Below are 19,204 nucleotides of genomic sequence, written 5' to 3'. Positions count from 1 at the left end.
GGGCAGCTTGTGAAGTTGAAAGCCTGATAATGAGGTTCTAAAGTGATTTCCCAGGCAAGACTGTTTTTTTTAGCTCTTATTAAGGTATTTATGTCAGTTTTATTTGCCCACACCAGTATGACGGGATGCCATAATAATTGCCCCCCTGTGGTAAATGAACTCCCGGCTCTGACACCATTCTGTCTCTGACCTGGAAGGCGATTGTCAGTCATCCCAAATTATAGGACAGGTGATGATGGCCTCCTTGTCTGCCCCATTCCCTCCTCATTACGGCTTCTGGCAGTGACCTTGGTTGCCCCCATGACCTTTCAGTGTGTGTGTGTGAAAGACTCCACGGCACAAGCACTTCCAGGTCACTTAGAGGAGCAGGGCTTGATTGACAGTGACCCTTCCTCCAGGAGTAAGTCAGTCAGGATAAGGGGTGGTGAGGGTGGGGTGGGGGAGGGTCAGGGGTGTCCACTGGCAACCCACTGGCAGCCCTACCAGATAGCATCTGAAGTGTCACTCAGATGGACTATCGACAGCATGTACACACACACACACACACACACACACACACACACACACAGAGAGAGAGAGAGAGAGTTGTGAACAGACAATCAGCCCCCACTCTCAATCATAAAGACAACCACAATTACATTGATAAGGGTCTGTCAGTTTAGTCCTCTGTCCAGACTGTTTTCTCGCGCCATGTCTGTCTGTTTTGACTGGGACTGATGGCAGAGATAAAATCAGCCTGCTGTTCATTAAGGTGTAAATAATTTCCTGGGTAAGCCAGCCAACCCCTCCAAATGAGTTTCTCCTTTTTTTAGGGAGGGGAGGAAGAGGGGGAGAATAGTGAGGCTAAGGGAAGATAGGGAGGGAAAGAGAGAGGGAGGGAGGGAGGGAGGGAGGGAGAGGGTCCACAAGGCGCTTAAATGAAATGTCACCCAGAGCTGCGTGGGTGTGGGAGAGGCAAGCTGAGAATGGATTAGGAGTTGATTGGAATCGGAGATGAGATAATGAAGACAGAAGTTAATTCATTTTCAGATGGGGAGGGCACCTTATCCTTGACCAAAAATATAAAACGCTATCAGACACTCAAAGGCCTGTTAGCACTCAGGGAGAAGTGTGTGTGTGTGTGTGTGTGTGTGTGTGTGTGTGTGTGTGTGTGTGTGTGTGTGTGTATGTGTGTGTGTGTGTGTGTGTGTGTGTGTGTGTGGAGTGTGTGTGTGTGTGTTTGTGTGTGTGTGTGTGTGTGTGTGTGTGTCTGTGTGTGTGTGGAGTGTGCATGCCTCAGGGCCACCACTCTACCTCCATCTGTCTGTCCCCCAACTCTCTCTGTTTCCATTTTCATTTAGCCTTTTCCTGTCGCACTTTCTGTCCCTCATGTACCACTCTCCTCTCTCTCTCTCTCTCTCTCTCTCTCTCTCTCTCTCTCTCTCTCTCTTTCTCTTTCTCTCTCTCTCTTTCTCTTTCTCTCTCTCTTTCTCTCTCTCTCTCTCTCTCTCTCTCTCTCTCTCTCTCTCTCTTCCATGGCCATCTACTGTGTTGCTCTGTTTCTTTTTCTCTTTCTTTCTATCTCTGTCATCACAGACTCAACCAGTATCCTTTCATCAAGCTTGGTATGCATTTCTCACATGTACTCAATGTCTCTGTTCTGCTTGTGTCAGTCACACTCTCCATCTCCTTCTCTTGCATTCCCTCTCTTACTCTAACTCTTACTCTAACTCTTACTCTCACTCTCACTCTTACTATTCACTCCTGCTAGGTGGGATTGTCTATTGTGTAGTGATTTTGGTGCTGGCAAAACATTAACTGAATCAGTTCAGTGACAGTATACACACACACACACACACACACACACACACACACACACACACACACACAGAGAGAGAGAGAGATACACACAGAGACACACAGACACTCACACACAGAGACACACAGACACACAGACCAATTTTGTCTGTACGTTCCCAATCCACTGTCTGGTGGCCTAGAAAATTCCATTGGGCCAGAGATTGGGGCGGGTCAATTTTATTAATATGTTTCTCTATCTCGGCCAGGGATGCTCCTGATCTTAATATGATCTGGGCGGCTTCTCTGACCACCCCGACAGGATCGTACAGATCTGGCCTTATCCATGGGTATCTGTATCTATGGGAACAGGTGCCTTCTTGCTCTCTCTCCCCATCACAGTCAGGCAAACATCACACAAGTCTGTTCCACGCTGCATATCTGATTGATTTTTTTTTGGTCATCGTAACACCTGGCAAAGGGAGACAGTATTAAAGCAGGGAGCCAGTGTCTTCAAAGGCGGCTGAGATGAGCTTTGTAATATGTCGTGCTAAAACACGGGCCTCTGTCTGTGTAGAGAATTTGTACAAATGTTTTTATAGATTGAGATATGAGAAGAGAAATCAACCTTTTTTGTTAGAGAAAAAAAACAGTATATTTTTTTCTTTCTTATCCCCCACCCCCTCTCCTGCCTTTGGCACCCCAATCTCTTCCATACCTTAATTGCCCTCCCTCCCCTCCCCCACATTCTATTACCCTCCTCCACCTCCACTCGCCCCCATATTCCTTTCCTCCTCCTTAATGGCAAATTCCATCACTCCTTCCCCACCTGCCTACTGCAAAACCAGCTGAGCCCCCGGTGTGTGTGTGTGTGTGTGTGTGTGTGTGTGTGTGTACAGTGTGTACAGTGTGTGTTTACAGTATATATGTGTGTGTATGTGAGGGAGAGAGAGAGAGAGAGAGAGAGAGAATGTGTGTGTGGCTGAATCTTGGGATCTGGCACACCCTGCATAGGGCCCAGAGCCCACTGGAGGCTGGGGGAGGCTGCTGGTGGGTTGGCTGGACGGGGTGGTGTGGTGTGGTGTGGTGTGGAGCGGGGTGGTGTGGTGTGGAGCGGGGTGGTGTGGTGTGGAGCGGGGTGGTTAGTGTGTGTGTGTGGGGGGGGGGGTCAGGTGGGGGCAGTGAGGGCTGGCCTGCGTTGTGCGTGCAGGAGCAGTGTGCTTGACTAAGCTGCTAATGTATGAAAATCAGGGCCAGGCCAGCGCCTGTGCCGCCCCTATTCCCAGCCCAGGGGCCCGGCCGTCTGGGGTAGCGCCTCAATTAACCCCGTCATGGCCACTGGCAGGGCAGCGAGGGCGCCTGGGACGGGGCTGTGGCGATCGGGGAGATCCCACCCTCCCTGATGTGTTAATTGAAACTGCATTAGACAGGGGGGGGGGGGGTGGATTTGAGTTGGGGGGGTTGGCAGTAACTAACATGCATATATTCACCTGTGGTATAGACACACACGCGTGCACAGCCTTCTACAGCCTCTATAGTCTCTATAGCATACCCTATAGCATATCAATTATTTACATTTAATGAATTTTATATGGAATGTGAATTTTATGTGTTATAATATTTTCATGTACATCGATTAGACTTAGTTATGGATGAGGTGTGAAAATGTCATATTCTCATCACACTTTATGCGTATGCCTCTCTAGAATGATGCATTGTGTAAGTGTGACATTAATGTGTTTCTCTCTCTCTCTCTCTCTCTCTCTCTCTCTCTCTCTGTGTGTGTGTGTGTGTGTGTGTGTGTGTGTGTGTGTGTGTGTGTGTGTGTGTGTGTGTGTGTGTGTGTGTGTGTGTGTGTGTGTGTCTGCAGGTCCCTGATAACGCAGTGGTAGCCCTGGTGCCCAAGCAGGTCACTGCATACAATTCAGTGAACAACTCTACCGTCTCCAGAACCTCTGCCAGCAAATATGGTAGGTGTTTGTGAGTTTGTGTGTGTGCATCTGTGAGCATGTGTATAGTGAGTGAGTGTACATATGTGTGTGTGTGTGTGTGTATATGTATTCCACAAATGATTTTCACAGCAACAGTGGGAAGAATAATGATACAGAACTCGGGGAGTTGCAGCCAGATTTCTTTCCGCTTTGTAGCTTCCCTCCAAGTGCTGAAATAATCATGGCAGCCGGCCCTTTCCCAGCAGCCTTTGCCAGAGGCACACGCAGGGACAACTGCGCCCTTGTCACTGCAGTGAACCCCGCAGTTACATCACACTAAAGCAAAACCTGCGCACATGCTCGCAACACACACACACATACACACATTCACACACACAAATACACTCACACACATAAACTCTCTCTCTCTCTCTCCTCTCTCTCTCTCTCTCTCTCTCTCTCTCTCTCACTCACTCACTCACACACACACACACACACACACACACACACACACACACACACACACACACACACACACACACACACACAGACACACAAACACAATATACACTCTCACTCCCTAGTACACACACACACTACACACTCAAACACCTGCAGAAACAGTACGGAAACACCCACAGATTTCACCAACTTCCAAGCACACACACACCCACACACACACACACCCACACACAGGCGGCCCTCTTCTTGTTCCCTGTTGTCGATGCACATGCAGCAGTGCCAGGATTTTAATTAAAAACGGGGCAAAAAAAGCAGCTCCCTCTCTCCCCACCTCCCCACTCCCTCCCAGGTAACAATAACCCAGGAGAGCGCCTTCCGCTCACACTGCGTCCCCACATCACCATAGCCATATTTCACCCCTCCACTCCCATTGGGCCACTGACGAGCGCAGCGTGTACCAAACACTGGAGAAAAGAAAAGAAAGAGAGAGAAAGAAAGACTTGCCGAGGCGATACCCCCACTCTTTTGTGCATCTGCAACAGACTGCAAGGGGGCTGAAAAGGAGGCTAGAACCGAAAGGAGGGTTCCACGCAAAAGGAAAAGTGTGAGGTAGGGGAGAAGGAGGTGTTCTAGGTGGTACTTTTGAGGACATAGGGGGAGCCTGCAGGTCACCACAGGAGGTAGTGAGGAAAGTGTTGCTCTTCTGGTGTCTTGTTTACTTCGCTTTGGTTTGTTTTGTTTTCTTGACTTTCGAGACCTTGACTTTCTCTGGTCTGGAAAGTTTTGGGGACTTTGGCAGTGCTGCAGACAAGTGTACTTCATTACGTAGCTCATAACACACACACACACACACACACACACACACACACACACACACACACACACACACACAATACACTCATAACACACACACACACACACACACACACACACACACACACACACAATACACTCACAACATACACACACACACACACACACACACACACACACACACACTTCTGATCAAGTCCAAGATCAAAGTCTGGGGCTTCGGCCCCTGGCACTCCACACACATCAAATGCCACATTAGCCGCATGCTACATCTCCATAAACCCCCACCATCGCACCCAATTAGGCCGACTACAGACAGAGTGCTCATAAGTGCAAGACAGGACACAAGGGGATGAAAATGAAATACAAAGAGACACAGACGCCGAGAGAAAGAGGGGAAAATTATTTCACACATCTCCTTTTGCTTCTCCCGTCTTTCTTGTGAAGCTTCAAAGAGCAGGAAGCCTCTTCAGACTGACTGTGCAAGGGAACTTTGAACTCGTGGGACACAATGTACAACCGCGGAGCTCAGAGAATGGAATGAAAATTGATCGAAAGAAAGAAATAAGTAACCTGAGTCAGAGTCTATTATTTGGAGGATAAAAAAAAGACCAGAATATAGTGAATCCAACTGCGTTACAAATCAAATGTAGAGAGCATTTATGACTTTTTGTTTGTCTGTATCTATCAGAATATTTGTTTGTTTTTGTGTTTGTCATAACCCCAAACCATATGTAGGGACAATTTCTCCATTTTTGCGGAGAAGTACAGCAAATTTATTTAGCATCTTTGGGCCTTCCACAGTACTTCTCTATCATTCATTCTGCATCTATCACCCTCACTTGCCTTTTTCTGTTATGCTTCTGCACATCCTTCACAATTGTTTTCACATACTTGTTTTTTTGAAAGTGTTCCTCATTCTCTTTTTCCGAGCTCTCGGCCTCAGAGTCCTGCTATCTGTCAGACACGGAGTCATTTTTTCCCTCTTTTTTTTCTTTCCATCTGTTTCCAAATCACAATCTCTCTGTCTTTTCATCTGTTTCTCCAGAAGAGCTGTGTGAGTCAGTCATGTGGAGATTTGTCTCCCTGTTGAGGCTGCTGTGGTGAAACCACAAAACTTTTTTTTTTTTTTTTTTCAACAAGTTTACCAATTTATACAAGGCTGATCAATTCTTTTCACACAAAGTGTAAACATTCATTTGTGAACCGTGATGTTTTGGTGTATGTGTAGGTTTGTGTGTATGTGTGTAGGTGTGTGTGTGTGTGTGTGTGTGTGTGTGTGTGTGTGTGTGTGTGCGTGTGCGTGTGTGTGTTCGTGTGTGTGTGTGTGTGTGTGTGTGTGTGTGTGTGTGTGTTTAAATGTCATTGCTCTCAAGCACCATGAATATTTCATGCTCTCAGACACCTGTTCGATCTCACGCCAGCAAACAGACCGGGTGAAGAGGTTGTGCTACAACCCTGGATGGGGCAGCATAAAAAATTAAAACCTCGTAGTGTGTGTGTGTGTGTGTGTGTGTGTGTGTGTGTGTGTGTGTGTGTGTGTGTGTGCGTGCGCTCTCCCCCTAAAACTTTTATATCTAATCTCAGATACTAGCACCCCTTCCCCCCCCACACACACCACTCTCCACTCCCACCCCCCACACACTCTATTTACAAACTTTCCAAAAGGCCTGAGTATTTCTAACCAACACTATGCTACGGCTACATGCAAGAAATCCATCACGCATTAGGAAAATGACTCAACAGGGTCAAGAGAGATCTCATTCAACTCTAGTGTGACTAACCTCTTCACAGTGTCAAATGAAGTCTTAAGGGTCTACAAACAGATAACAGACCGCATCATAGACAATATCGGCAAGCAAGTGACACTCACTCAATGAGAGAACAATGACACAAGTACAGTGAAGTATTGAGTGAGTAAAGATTAGGTGGCTGTGAGGGGTTCAGTCCTTCAAGCTGTTCTTGCTCTCTCATGTCTCCGCTTTTGGTTCCTCCTCCTTTCGGTTCCATCTTCCACCGTGTGAAGAACATGGTCAAGAACACTAGGGGCAGCCCCTCCAGCTGAGGAGTGTGGCTGTTTGGGCTGCTCCCATGGACGGATTATGAACTTTCGGGCCCCTGGGCCTAGATGTATTGAGAGCCTCCCACTAATTGTCGCATATGTTTGAGGGGGGGTTTGGGGGTCCTCCCCCGGAAAAATGTTAATTTGTTTGATGTGATTTCCTGTATTCTGGTGCATTTTGGGGGTGGCCAATACTAAATTCAATCAGATTCATAGTCTACATCCTGATTTGTTGATATTGAGGCAATGATTCCATGCAAATGCTTGGTCTTCAGGGCCCCCTTACCTCTTGGGCCCCTGGGCCTGGGCCCGGTAGGCCTGTGCAGTAATCCATCCCTGGCTGCTCCACTGTTCAGCCACTTGGAGCCTCTCTCATTTCTCCGTCTCTCTCTCTCTCTCTCTCTCCCTCTCTCTCTGTCTCTCTCTCTCTTTCTCTCTCTCTCTCTGTCTCTTCCTCCCTCTCTTGTATTCCTCTGTTCAGAGAACATGATCAAGTACACTACAGGCAGCCCCGACAGCCTGCGCTCCCGCACACCCATGATCACGCCCGACCTGGAGAGCGGCGTCAAGGTGTGGCACCTGGTCAAGAACCACGAGCACGGCGACCAAAAGGAGGGCGACCGTGGCAGCAAGATGGTGTCCGAGATCTACTTGACCCGGCTACTGGCCACCAAGGTAAGCTCTCCCTCTAGTGCCTGCAGAGTAGTGGTGATACCGGATACCTCCATGTTGCTGTAACTGGAAATCTTTAGAAGGCTTAGTTTGACAATAGCACACAGACTATTAAGACGATCTCTGTGGTATCTTATGGAGATTGAGGAAAAGAACTGGTCCTAATTTGTTCAAAGTCCAATTTGGCCAGTTTTCCTATTTAGCCATAGTTGCATTAGGAAATGTAGCTATTGGCATAATCTAAATGTGATCTGGATGTTCCATGTCTCCTTCTGATTGAACCAGTCTGATGACTGTAAAGCTTTCTGTTAGCTGAACTGGTCTTCCTGCAGAATCTAATCTGGACCATTGAGATGCCTGAGATGTGTCGTGCTTTGGGTCCACAACAGCAGCTCATGGAGTAATTGGATATCCGCATGTATTATCACTCTCTCCCTCTCTCTCTTTGTCTCTCCCAGACTGAGAAGCAGAGGCCAGCTCATCTGTGCCAGGGATGTGTTAAGCAAGCCACAGTCATCCGCTCCCATCTAGCGTTGACATCACACAGCTAATGATAGCAATCTGGTGCCGGGCGAAAACCCGAGTTGCCAAGGTGTCCCTGGGGGAGGGAGACGGAGTGTGTCTGTGTGTGAGAGAGAGAGAGAGAGAGAGAGAGAGAGATGTGTTCAGACGAAAATAGCAACAGACGTTTAAATGATTGGCTCTGAGCTCTCTCTCTCTCTCTTTTTCTCTCGTTCTCTCTCTCTCTCTCTCTCTTTCTCTCTCCCTAAGCACCATGCCCCCCTCCCCTCAGAAAAAATCAGTTAATTTGATTTTCGAGGGAAATCGTGACGTTGATCCCTCTTGCTAAATGGAAATGACCAATCTTCTCCTAACGAGCCAGCCTGCCTGTCATTCCCCCTATACCTCCTTCCTTTCTACTCATGCAAACCTGCACATCTGTAAAGCTCCGCTTCGGCTCAAAGACAGATGTGATGTGTAGCCTTTTTAGGCTGGGTGGGAATATCACCCCTTTGTCTTGATATTGGGTGTGGTGAGGCACTGGTAACGTCATTGACTGACAATTGGTGGACCCAGGTTCAATTCCTGAATCCGCTGTATCTTTGGATAAAAGTGTCTGCTAAATATCAGTCCGTTTTAATTTTGACTTTAACTTTGATATAGACCCTTTCAACAATAAAAACAAAAACAATGCTTGAACATTCTATTTGGTTCCCAATCTACTTCCTCTGCATTAAGATAACATATGGAATGTTAAAACGGAAGTCTTGTGGGGCCAACTATGATGCTGATAATGGAACTCTCTTGAAAGGGTCTTTAGATATGGTGGCTCGCTCTTCTTTTAGGAGTGTTGGGTTTAGTAGCTAGAGCCAGTTATTGCTCTTCATTGCTCTTCAGATGGAGGCCATTGAGCCCTGTTCCATTTTAAAGGACGGTAGTAAAAGAGTGGGAACGAGAGAATGAGAGGAGAGACAGTGAGAGAGAGAGAGAGGAAGAAGGGAGAAAGACAGAATAAGAAAGAGAGGTGTTGCAGAGAGCTGCCGATGAGCCCCATAGAGAGAGGCTTCTCTGTCGTCTGTCATTGTGCTGAGGGGCGGTGGGCAGGGGAGAGCCGCCACGGAGGCCAGCTAAAAATGTCACATGATTAATGTGCGCTGGCCGCCCATGCAAAGGAGTCTGCTGCAGTGCCACACATTCAGACACACGCACAGGCCAATGGCCATAGGTGTGTGTCTTTAAATACACACATGAAAAACACACACAATAAGACATAGTGTACTTAGTATAGTGTACATTTGATGCTCATTATTCAGGTTGCTGTGTTGTTAAGGCTGTTCACGTTTTCATTATAGTAATGCGGTGTGGACGTTATCATTCATATTATACAGAGTGATACTTAAAACGGCTGTTTTTGTCATTGTTGTAATAGTTAGCATTGCAAATGTGACTGGGCCTTTAAGGCGCATTCAGGTATGTGTCCGCATGTTGAGATGGAGTATGTGGAGAAGAGTATGTGCCAGTAGTGTGCATTCATAAGATGAAGTATGTGGAGAAGAGTATGTGCCAATAGTGTGCATTCATAAGATGGAGTATGTGGAGAAGAGTATGTGCCAGTAGTGTGCATTCATAAGATGGAGTATGTGGAGAAGAGTATGTGCCAATAGTGTGCATTCATAAGATGGAGTATGTGGAGAAGAGTATGTGCCAGTAGTGTGCATTCATAAGATGGAGTATGTGGAGAAGAGTATGTGCCAATAGTGTGCATTCATAAGATGGAGTATGTGGAGAAGAGTATGTGCCAGTAGTGTGCATTCATAAGATAAAGTATGTGGAGAAGAGTATGTGCCAATAGTGTGCATTCATAAGATGGAGTATGTGGAGAAGAGTATGTGCCAGTAGTGTGCATTCATAAGATGGAGTATGTGGAGAAGAGTATGTGCCAATAGTGTGCATTCATAAGATGGAGTATGTGGAGAAGAGTATGTGCCAGTAGTGTGCATTCATGAGGCACCTCTTGACAGAGCACACAAAGCAGTGTGCTGGCAGACAGACAGCTCCATGGCTGATTCATAGCCCACACAGGCTTTATGCAAAAAATGCTGATCCGTGCGCTAAAAATGCCACCTTCAAAGAGCCAGACAGCCAGACACAATCATACAACACACACACACACACACACATACACAAACACACACACACACACACACACACACACACACACACACACACACACACGTGTGCGCGCACACACATACACATAAGCACACAGGCTCAATTTCACTGTGATTACCCGGCTCAGCATGCAGACGGGGTGTCATATTTTCAGATGGATTGTTTTTGTGGCCAAACCGGTTTATCATGGGGCCCCATCTCTCCTGGTGAAAAATGATTGCCGCGGCAACACCGTAATTGACTGTTTAGCTTTCACCCCAACTATAAATACCAGAGGTTTGCTGAGCGCTGACGTCTCCCATATTAGGTCCATCAGTGTCACTCTCAAATGGGCGCTGTGGACGACAGGGATGTTACCCCCCCACACACACACAACCCATCCCATCTTCACCTTTGCCCCCCCCCTCCACACACACACACTTTTTCTCTTTCTCTCACACACTCATGGAAACACATACCTTGTTCATTAATTTCCGAATTGCTTTACTTTCACTCTGTCTCTCTCTGTCTATCTTTCTCTCTCTCACTCTTTCTCTCTGTCATTTGCTCAGTCTGTAGTAAATAGTATGTCCCCCCTCCCTTATAGTCACACCTCATTGCACCCATGCCACCATAATGGCCATGTCTGTTTAAATGGCAGGAAATAGCAGTTCTGATTGCAGGTTGGCGGGGGCGAGCAATGATGATGTCAGTCTTCACGCAGATGTGAGATGACACCTGTCAGGGCCCTCACGTCGCTGCTCACAACTCCACACACACACACACACACACTCTCTCTCTTTCTCTCTCTCTCTCTCTCTCTCTCTAGGTGTTACCACAGTGACACCGATATCCCATGCACGCTGAAATGTATATTTCCATCTTCATAGGCAAAAGATACACTGTCAGGAATGTGGGACACAGTTGAATTATTGCTGTGATTGTCAGTTAACAGGATTCTTTCCCTCCCTCCCTCGCTCCCTCCCTTGCTCTCTCTCCCCCAACCCCTCATCTTCGCCTTGGTCACCGTTCAAGCGAAAATGGGATTTTATTTGTTTGCTCCTTCTCGCAAGCATCTCATCTAGTGTAGCTGGCACATCACTCACCGTTGCCGTTAGCGACGGCAAAGGCAGGCCCCCCAGCTCTCTCTCTCGCTCTCTCTCTCTCTCTCTCTCTTTCTCTCTCTCTCTTTCTCTCTCTCTTTCTCCCCTCCCTTCACTGCCAACCACCACCCAGACAGTATCTAGCACAGGCCCACATCCATCCCGGACCAGGCCAGAGCTGGCCCAGGCCCATCCCCCCCCCCCCCCCCCCCCGAGCCAGCCACTCTCCGGGCATCAGCTCATTCCTTACAAGTGGATTAGGTTCTTCCTGTCTCTCCCTCCCTCTGTAGAAGTCGACGACATTAAATCAAATTAGGGTCAGCGGTGCGGTGGGGAAGATAATCCGCGCGCACAAAGAGGCTTAGCAGATTCCGCCCCTGTTTCCAGATATTATTAAAAGTGAACTATGAAAAAACAATTCCCCCCCCCCCCATCAAACGGAGCGCAGTGGGGAGATTTCAAGGGCCCCCTGCCCGCCCTGCGCTTACACACACACACACACACACATCACACACAGTCACACACACACACACACACACACACACACACACACACACACATCACACACAGTCACACAAACACACACACACACACACATCACACACATACACACACACACACACACACACACACACACACACATACACACACACACACACACACAGTTACACTGTGTACCAATGCTTGCCATGTCAAAGTCACACTCTTTTTTTGAAGATTCATTGTAAGACGTGTGGTGTGTCTCTCCGTTGTCCATTGCAGGGCACCTTGCAGAAGTTTGTGGACGACCTGTTTGAGACCATCTTCAGCACAGCACACAGAGGCAGCGCCCTGCCCCTGGCCATCAAGTACATGTTCGACTTCCTGGACGAGCAGGCGGACAAGCACAGCATCCACGACCCTCACGTCAGACACACATGGAAAAGCAACTGGTGAGAAAGAGATAGAGGGAAGCACCCTTCATCCACAGAGATGACAGAAGCGTTATTGTTTTTGGGTGTAGGAAGTGTGTGTGTGTGTGTGTGTGTGTGTGTGTGTGTGTGTGTGTGTGTGTGTGTGTGTGTGTGTGTGTGTGTGTGTGTGTGTGTGTGTGTGTGTGTGTGTATGTGTGTGAGTGTGTGTGTAGGAAGTGTGTGTGTGTGTGTGTGTGTGTGTGTGTGTGTGTGTGTGTGTGTGTGTGTGTGTGTGTAGGAAGTGTGTGTGAGTGTGTGTGTATGCACATCTTTGTTTGCAACTGTCATTGTGTGTGCATATGCATATAAGTGTGTGTGGTGTGTGGATGCATGGTGTGTGTGTGTGTATGTCTGTGTGTGTGTGTGTTTGTGCATGGTGATGGAGGTTTTTAATTGTCTGAACTGAATGTGAGCATTGGAGCGTGAGTGATAGTCTCTTGGAGAGATAAGCCCTCTCCTCCGACTTGGCCTGCTGATGAAGAGATTCGCCCTTATGAAGCTCTCTCTCTCTCTCTCTCCCTCTCTCTCTCTCTCTCTCTCTCTCTCCTCTCTCCTCTCTATTTCTTTATTTCTTTTTTTCTTTATTTCTCTCTCCCTCAGTCCTGACTTGAGGAGCGTGATGTTCTTGCCATCACAAAGCAAGCTCCATAGTAACAGTCTCTTAAGTGCACTGCCTGAATCATTCGAAGTACAAACACTTTGATCAACTCCCTTGCCCAGAAAATGGCTGCCACAGTCACTTTTTCTTCCTACTTCAAGAATAGTACAGAGAGAGAGACAGATGGGGTGAGTGGAGGCTGCTAGGGAAGTTTGAGTCGGAGCACCTGTCCCTGACTGGACACTGCATTAGCCTCATCCTGAGCTAGCGCTAAGTGTTTCCTCTCCATAACCTTGATTAAACCCAATCAAGGACAACTGATCCCGGAGGCAAGCCTCTCTCCACAGATTAGGCACCATCACCGGGAGATGCTGTCGCCATGGCCGTTGCCATGGTGAGACGCTTGCCACAGCCGCTCCCAGAATGAATTTCACCCTCTGCGGCGTCATCTGCTAGAGGTATGAGGATTAAACATATGGCCAGTGGATTAACAAGTGAGTGAAAGATAGAGAGAGAGACTGAGAGACGGAGAGGTGGAAAGAGAGAGAGTGAGGGGGGACTCGGCAAGGTGGTAAACGAATGCTAATCCTTCATTAGCCCCCTCTGCCCTCTGCCAAGCTCCCATCATGCATCACTCATGGCTGCCCCACAGGACCATGGGGGCTGTAGGCTGAAATTGATGCTGGGAGCGGCTGGAGGAGAGGAAACAAGTGCAAAGAGCGCAGGAGAAGGAAGGGAGAGGAGAAGAGAAGAGAAGAGGGGGAGAGGGGAAGGAGGGGGGGGGGGGTATTCCGAGAGGCGATTTGCTGTGCTTTATGATCTTAATTTCTCACCCTCGCTGCTCCTGAGCTGTCTTATTATGCCATCTGTAAGCACGCTAAGTGTTTTCGGCGAGCGCCATGGGGTCGAGCTCACATCAGACGCTAATGGATGGGCTCGAACGCGAGAGAGGGGATGCGTTAAAGAGCCATTTATCATGACACACATGCCCACTGAGCAACCCCACCACCCACACCAGCTCCCCCCAAACCACTCACGCATCCCTCCCACAATGCCATGCTCATGATCCCGCTTTTTACACATGTGACTGTCAGCTGCAGGACTGATGCCCTCGCCCATTGAGATTTGAGAGCCTAATAATAAGATCCTCTCTCTCTCACTCCCTCTCTCTCACTCTGTTGCCACCACAGTGAGCCAGGGAGAGAATGTTCCAGTAGGTTTGAGATGAGAAGTTCTAGCTGCGTGTATTCGAGCAGGAAGCCCCTTGCGTGGGTCATTAATTAGGCCGAGTGACTGGAAGGATAAAAGTGGCTTGGCGGAGTGAGACATTGGACTGATGGCCCTCTGGGCCGCCTCTGCCTCCCCCTCCAGATTAGCCCTCATGCCGATTTGCTGCATCGTGGAGGTATCGCTAGTTGACAGTAAAAGTGGTCGGAATCTTTTGGTTTTGAATTTCTTTTATCTTCTGGAGTAGCTCTGTTTCACAGCCATCTCAGATCCCTGCTTGGCATCTCCTTTGGCCCAAATTACTCCTCGTTTTAGTACAGAGAGGGTTTGAATGCCCTTATCTTGCCTTCAGTAAGGCAGGTCTCAGAGGGGAAGATATCGGATAGTCGGATCACCGACCTGCTTGGTTTCTACACTGTCTGTGTATTTGGATCAGCACACACAGCTGAGATACGGATTAGTTCTGGTGCCACAGACATCTGAGTCTGTTGCCTCTCTTTCAGGTCGGAGTGGCGTCCGCACTGTCCCAGTCACTGGCACCGGTGTTACAGCTATTACAGCCCCCAGGCCAATCAGCGCTGGCCGATTCAGGATCAGCTGTCTGACCCCTGACCTTAATATTGCTCGACATAAATCAAAGTCAAACGTCTGCCTCAGATCAGTGATGGAGGGCATTAAGTGTAGTCCAAGCACTGCTTATGATGTGCGTCATACAGAGCTCAGCGGGGGGTGGGGGGGGCATATTTGAATGTGACACCATCCTGCTCTTACCTCCTGATTAGTATGACACACATTTTGGCACCTGTCCTAATATCTCCCATGTTCCGTGCCCTCCTACAGAGTCCTGCATTATCATAAACTATATTGTGCGTAATTGTGAGTCATTGGGCATTCTTTGACCCTCACCTCCCCCTAGAGGTAGTGCAGACGGCCCTGGCCAGCTGTACCAGATTGCCAACAATCAAGGCTCCTCTGTTGCCGTGTTAATATCCCTTTGATCTCATCTCATAATCCCCAGAGATTCACCCAGATTAATTTGGATTCACAATGCCAGGTTTACTTTCTCTCATTCTTTCTCTCTCTCCCTCTCTCTCTCTGTTTCTTTTCTCCATCTCATCTCTCTCTCTCTCTCTCTCTCTCTCTCTCTCTCCTCTTACCTCAAATCCTCTTTCCTTGCCCTGTCATGAAGGACAGAGTGCTATTCAAATGCAGGTGTATACCTGCCCTGCACTTTCCTGTGACATAGATAGCCCAACACACATCCATAACGTAGAGCTCCACTGCAACATAGGGATTTAGTATTAAAATATTTATTATCCTGGTGAACTCAGAGACCACAGTGGTATGTACTAAACACAAGGCAGAAGGAAACTCACATGAACTCAGAATGTACTGTTCTGGTCTTAGTTTTTGACACACAACTGTATATCGCTAAACAGGCTTCGGCAGGTGTGTAGCTCCCATATCAGTGTGTGTGTGTGTATGTATGTGTGTGTGTGTCTGTGTGTGTGTTTCTGTGCTGCCTTGTGTGCCATGTGTGCACTAACTGCCAGATGTAAACGAATGACTGGAAGTGGTGTACTGTACGACTGGCAGTCTGTGCCACAAACCAGACGGAGACACAGACGCCAGAAAGGCCTCCCTGTTTCCTTCACTCACAGATTAGGCTCTCTTATTGAAACACACACACACACACACACACACACACACACACACAAGAAAAATGACTTCCACCAGGCCACAGCGCCAGCAGCCACTCACCTCCATTGCTATGCGTGCCTCTATTTCATGGCCGTTATCACAAAAGGCACAGAGCTGTTTTTGATGGAGGTAATCATCTCTGCCGCTCAGTCTGTTCACACTAGGTCACACAAGCAAACTTTCATTCTTTGTTTGTTTTTTTTATGTTACCACAAAATGAATTAATGATTTATAACTGACGCTGTGCCAGCATTGCCATGGGTCATTTGTTAATGACAACAGAAACATTTGGCTTTACTTTTATTGGGAGCATATTGGAAGCATATTGCTTGCCTGACATTGCTTGCCTGACATTGCTTGCCTTTCACTGAGGCCGTGCCACAGTGTTGATGCTGATCCTGAGTGGTGTTTTATGTTCTATGTTTTGTGTGTGTTTGCAGCCTACCTCTGCGTTTCTGGGTGAACGTCATTAAGAACCCCCAGTTTGTCTTCGACATCCACAAGAGCAGCATCACAGACGCCTGCCTGTCAGTGGTGGCCCAGACCTTCATGGACTCCTGCTCCACCTCGGAGCACCGCCTGGGCAAAGACTCTCCCTCCAACAAGCTGCTCTACGCCAAGGACATCCCCAGCTACAAGAGCTGGGTGGAGAGGTGAGCACTGGACCGGGTGTTTGTTTATTGGGGTGTCTGTCTTGTCTGTGCAAGCATATTGTACGTGATGAACATGTGTGTGTGTGTTGTGTGTGTGTGTGTTGTGTGTGTGTGTGTGTTGTGTGTGTGTGTGTGTGTGTGCGCGTAGGTGCACATGTGTGTGTGTGTGTACATCTATATCTACATCTCCCTATATGCCCTATAGGTATCTGTGCATGATGTGTTCACAGCTCCTGATGGTGGAGATGTGAAGGGGGAAATCAGCTCAGTTAGCTGGTGCTGCCTCGTGCTCGTTGCTGTGAGGTTAATGGTGGATTTCACAGGCAGTGAAGCAGTGGGGTGGTGTTTTGATTTATGACCCCACTGAGTACATTTCAAAAGCATAAATACAGACTGAGAAAAAGCCCAACGTCAAGTCAGTACCTCACGGTGAAAGGACAGTGGGCGTCAGCGCCTCTCTCATACGCAAGAGCAGGGGTTGTTCTTGCAAGGGCCAAGGTGATTTGTTAAAAATGAGCATTTTTATTGTGTTTATTTGTGATAGGGTAGCCGTGCTGAATAAAATATCATACCCATGTGGCGCATAGAAGAAGTGTTTATTTCTTGGCCCTGCACACTTGCCTGGGGCAGGAGGATGGATTTGGGGGGAAGGGTATGTCTTAGGGGTGTGTGTGTGTGTGTGTGCGTGCGTGCGTGCGTGCGTGCGTGCGTGCGTGCGTGCGTGCGTGCGTGCGTGCGTGTGTGTGTGTGTGTGTGTGTGTGTGTGTGTGTGTGTGTGTGTGTGTGTGTGTGTGTGTGTGTGTGTGTGTGTGTTTGTAGGGGGGCATGAGAAACCCAAACATGGCCACAATTCTCGGGCTGTCTGATGTATGCCTCCCCGAGGCATCTTTTACGCGTGCTCCACCCTGATCTACACATGAGCTGGCCGGCTTTATAGTTTCTGTCCGCCGTGATCTATGGGTTGTTTGGAGAGATGATGAGGGGGAAAGGCCCTGCTTTGAATATGGATGAGCGAAGCTTTAGCACGTCTCCCAATGAGACTCGATGTGTGTGTGTGTGTGTGTGTGTGTGTGTGTGTGCATGTGTGATGCAGGCAGCTGGATGATGGAGTGCAGCTCTGGTGTGCTGAGGTCCTGCTGGGACTCAAAGATCAGCTGTTTTATCAGGCCCGCGCAATTAGTCATTGTTCAAGAGAGAGAGAATGAGAGTGAGAGTAGCGCTAACGTAAGAATGAATCACGTCCCAACCAGTCCAAATGTGGGAATATTAGCAATCTTCTGCTGCGGCGATGATCATCCTGGTGCTGAAAATGCTCAGCGGTGAAAAGCCTCAGTGGGATTTTCATGAAACCGAAATGTTATTACATTCTCTCAGCTGGCATTCAGCTAGACATTTGGTCCCCCACATTAAAATAGCTCAGATAGTTTTTTTTGTGTGTGTTTGTCTTGCTGTCTGCACTAAACAAGAAGTGACCTTCAGAGAGAAATACCATTATGAATGTGTGCTGGCTAGTCTAGTGCCCTGCTGAAGAGTCTCAGACGAAGAGGTTTGAAACATTTTGTTTCGTGCACACAACAGCATGTCCTCCACCATCCGACTCCCTTCCCTCACACACATTCAACTCTGAAGTTAGATCATAAAGAACAACCCGTCCCTTTTCCACACCTCTCACACCTCCTCTGTAACTGGCCTATGTGTGTGTGTGTGTGTGTGTGTGTGTGTGTGTGTGTGTGTGTGTGTGTGCTATAACGTGTGCCAGTAGCCCCAGTGGATGTTGACAGGAAGACAGGCTTCCAGTAAATTACCCCCCTGGCAATCATGCGCAGCCCCTGTCCTCATTTGCACATGAGAACTTATTTATGGGACGCCCCGGCAGTTATCCTCCTCTGAATTAAATGTCAGCAAAACAATATTGGGCTATGCCTCCCATTTCCAGTTGAGTAAGTGGGGAGAAAAAACCCTTACAGGGTTATAATTATGTTTCAGTGTGAGTGCTGAAAGATGAGTGTTTGCGTTGTCATCAAGGTATGATTAGCCCGTCTAGACAGGAGCGATGATGATTTTTTTTTTCTCTCCTTGCAGAGGAAACCTTCACTTGATTAGCGCCATGAAATGAATCACAATGCATTGTTCCATGAAGTACCTTGGGAATTAATAATGGTGTTTTGTACAAATTTGGGCTAATTTAGCAACATTGCTCCTTAGATTGAAATTTTCTGTGCAAGATATTCTGTGTGACAAAACATAAAAATCAAATTGAAAAAGTCAAACACACCTGGTAAAGATTTCTACAGTTTATCACCACACACAACAAGGAATACAAGGCCTTTTTAACAGATGCAATTGCAAATCAAGCACAAAAAGGTTCTGGTAGCAAGGCTGCTGAGAAGTCCTTCATGAGGCTGTGTCCACTGGCCTGAGAGGCTGAGGCTGACTTGTGGTCAGCGAGGCACCGTTCACATCAGCGCTACAGGAGGGGAAGTGTGGAGGCACGCTCATTCATCCCTCGCTCCTCACGTCTTTCACCTCCTCCCTCTGCCTCCCTCTGCCTCCCTCTCTTCACATGCACTTGGGACGCTGAGGCTGGTGAAGACAGACAAA

At 47.9% G+C, this 19,204-nt stretch overlaps 1 protein-coding gene across 1 annotated transcript in view; it reads left to right on the top strand.

Moving 5' to 3' along the window:
• Positions 1–19,204, top strand: part of plxna4 (plexin A4) — a gene marked incomplete at its 5' end in the record, with an annotated part of 231,216 nt that overhangs the window by 207,642 nt on the left and 4,370 nt on the right. The window contains 4 exons of the mRNA XM_076297508.1: positions 3,647–3,746; positions 7,526–7,719; positions 12,234–12,403; positions 16,391–16,603. Coding sequence (XP_076153623.1) covers positions 3,647–3,746; positions 7,526–7,719; positions 12,234–12,403; positions 16,391–16,603 — 677 coding nt within the window. The remainder of the gene's footprint in view (positions 1–3,646; positions 3,747–7,525; positions 7,720–12,233; positions 12,404–16,390; positions 16,604–19,204) is intronic.

The sequence above is a fragment of the Alosa pseudoharengus genome, unplaced genomic scaffold (genome assembly GCF_046254945.1).
Source record: "Alosa pseudoharengus isolate Yale_2024_CS ecotype anadromous, Long Island Sound unplaced genomic scaffold, YU_APseudo_1.1 YU_APseudo_1.1_scf_20, whole genome shotgun sequence".
Classification (NCBI taxonomy): Eukaryota; Metazoa; Chordata; class Actinopteri; order Clupeiformes; family Clupeidae; genus Alosa; species Alosa pseudoharengus.
The sequence above is the reverse complement of the archived record's forward strand: the minus strand, read 5'-3'. Positions and strand labels throughout refer to the sequence as shown.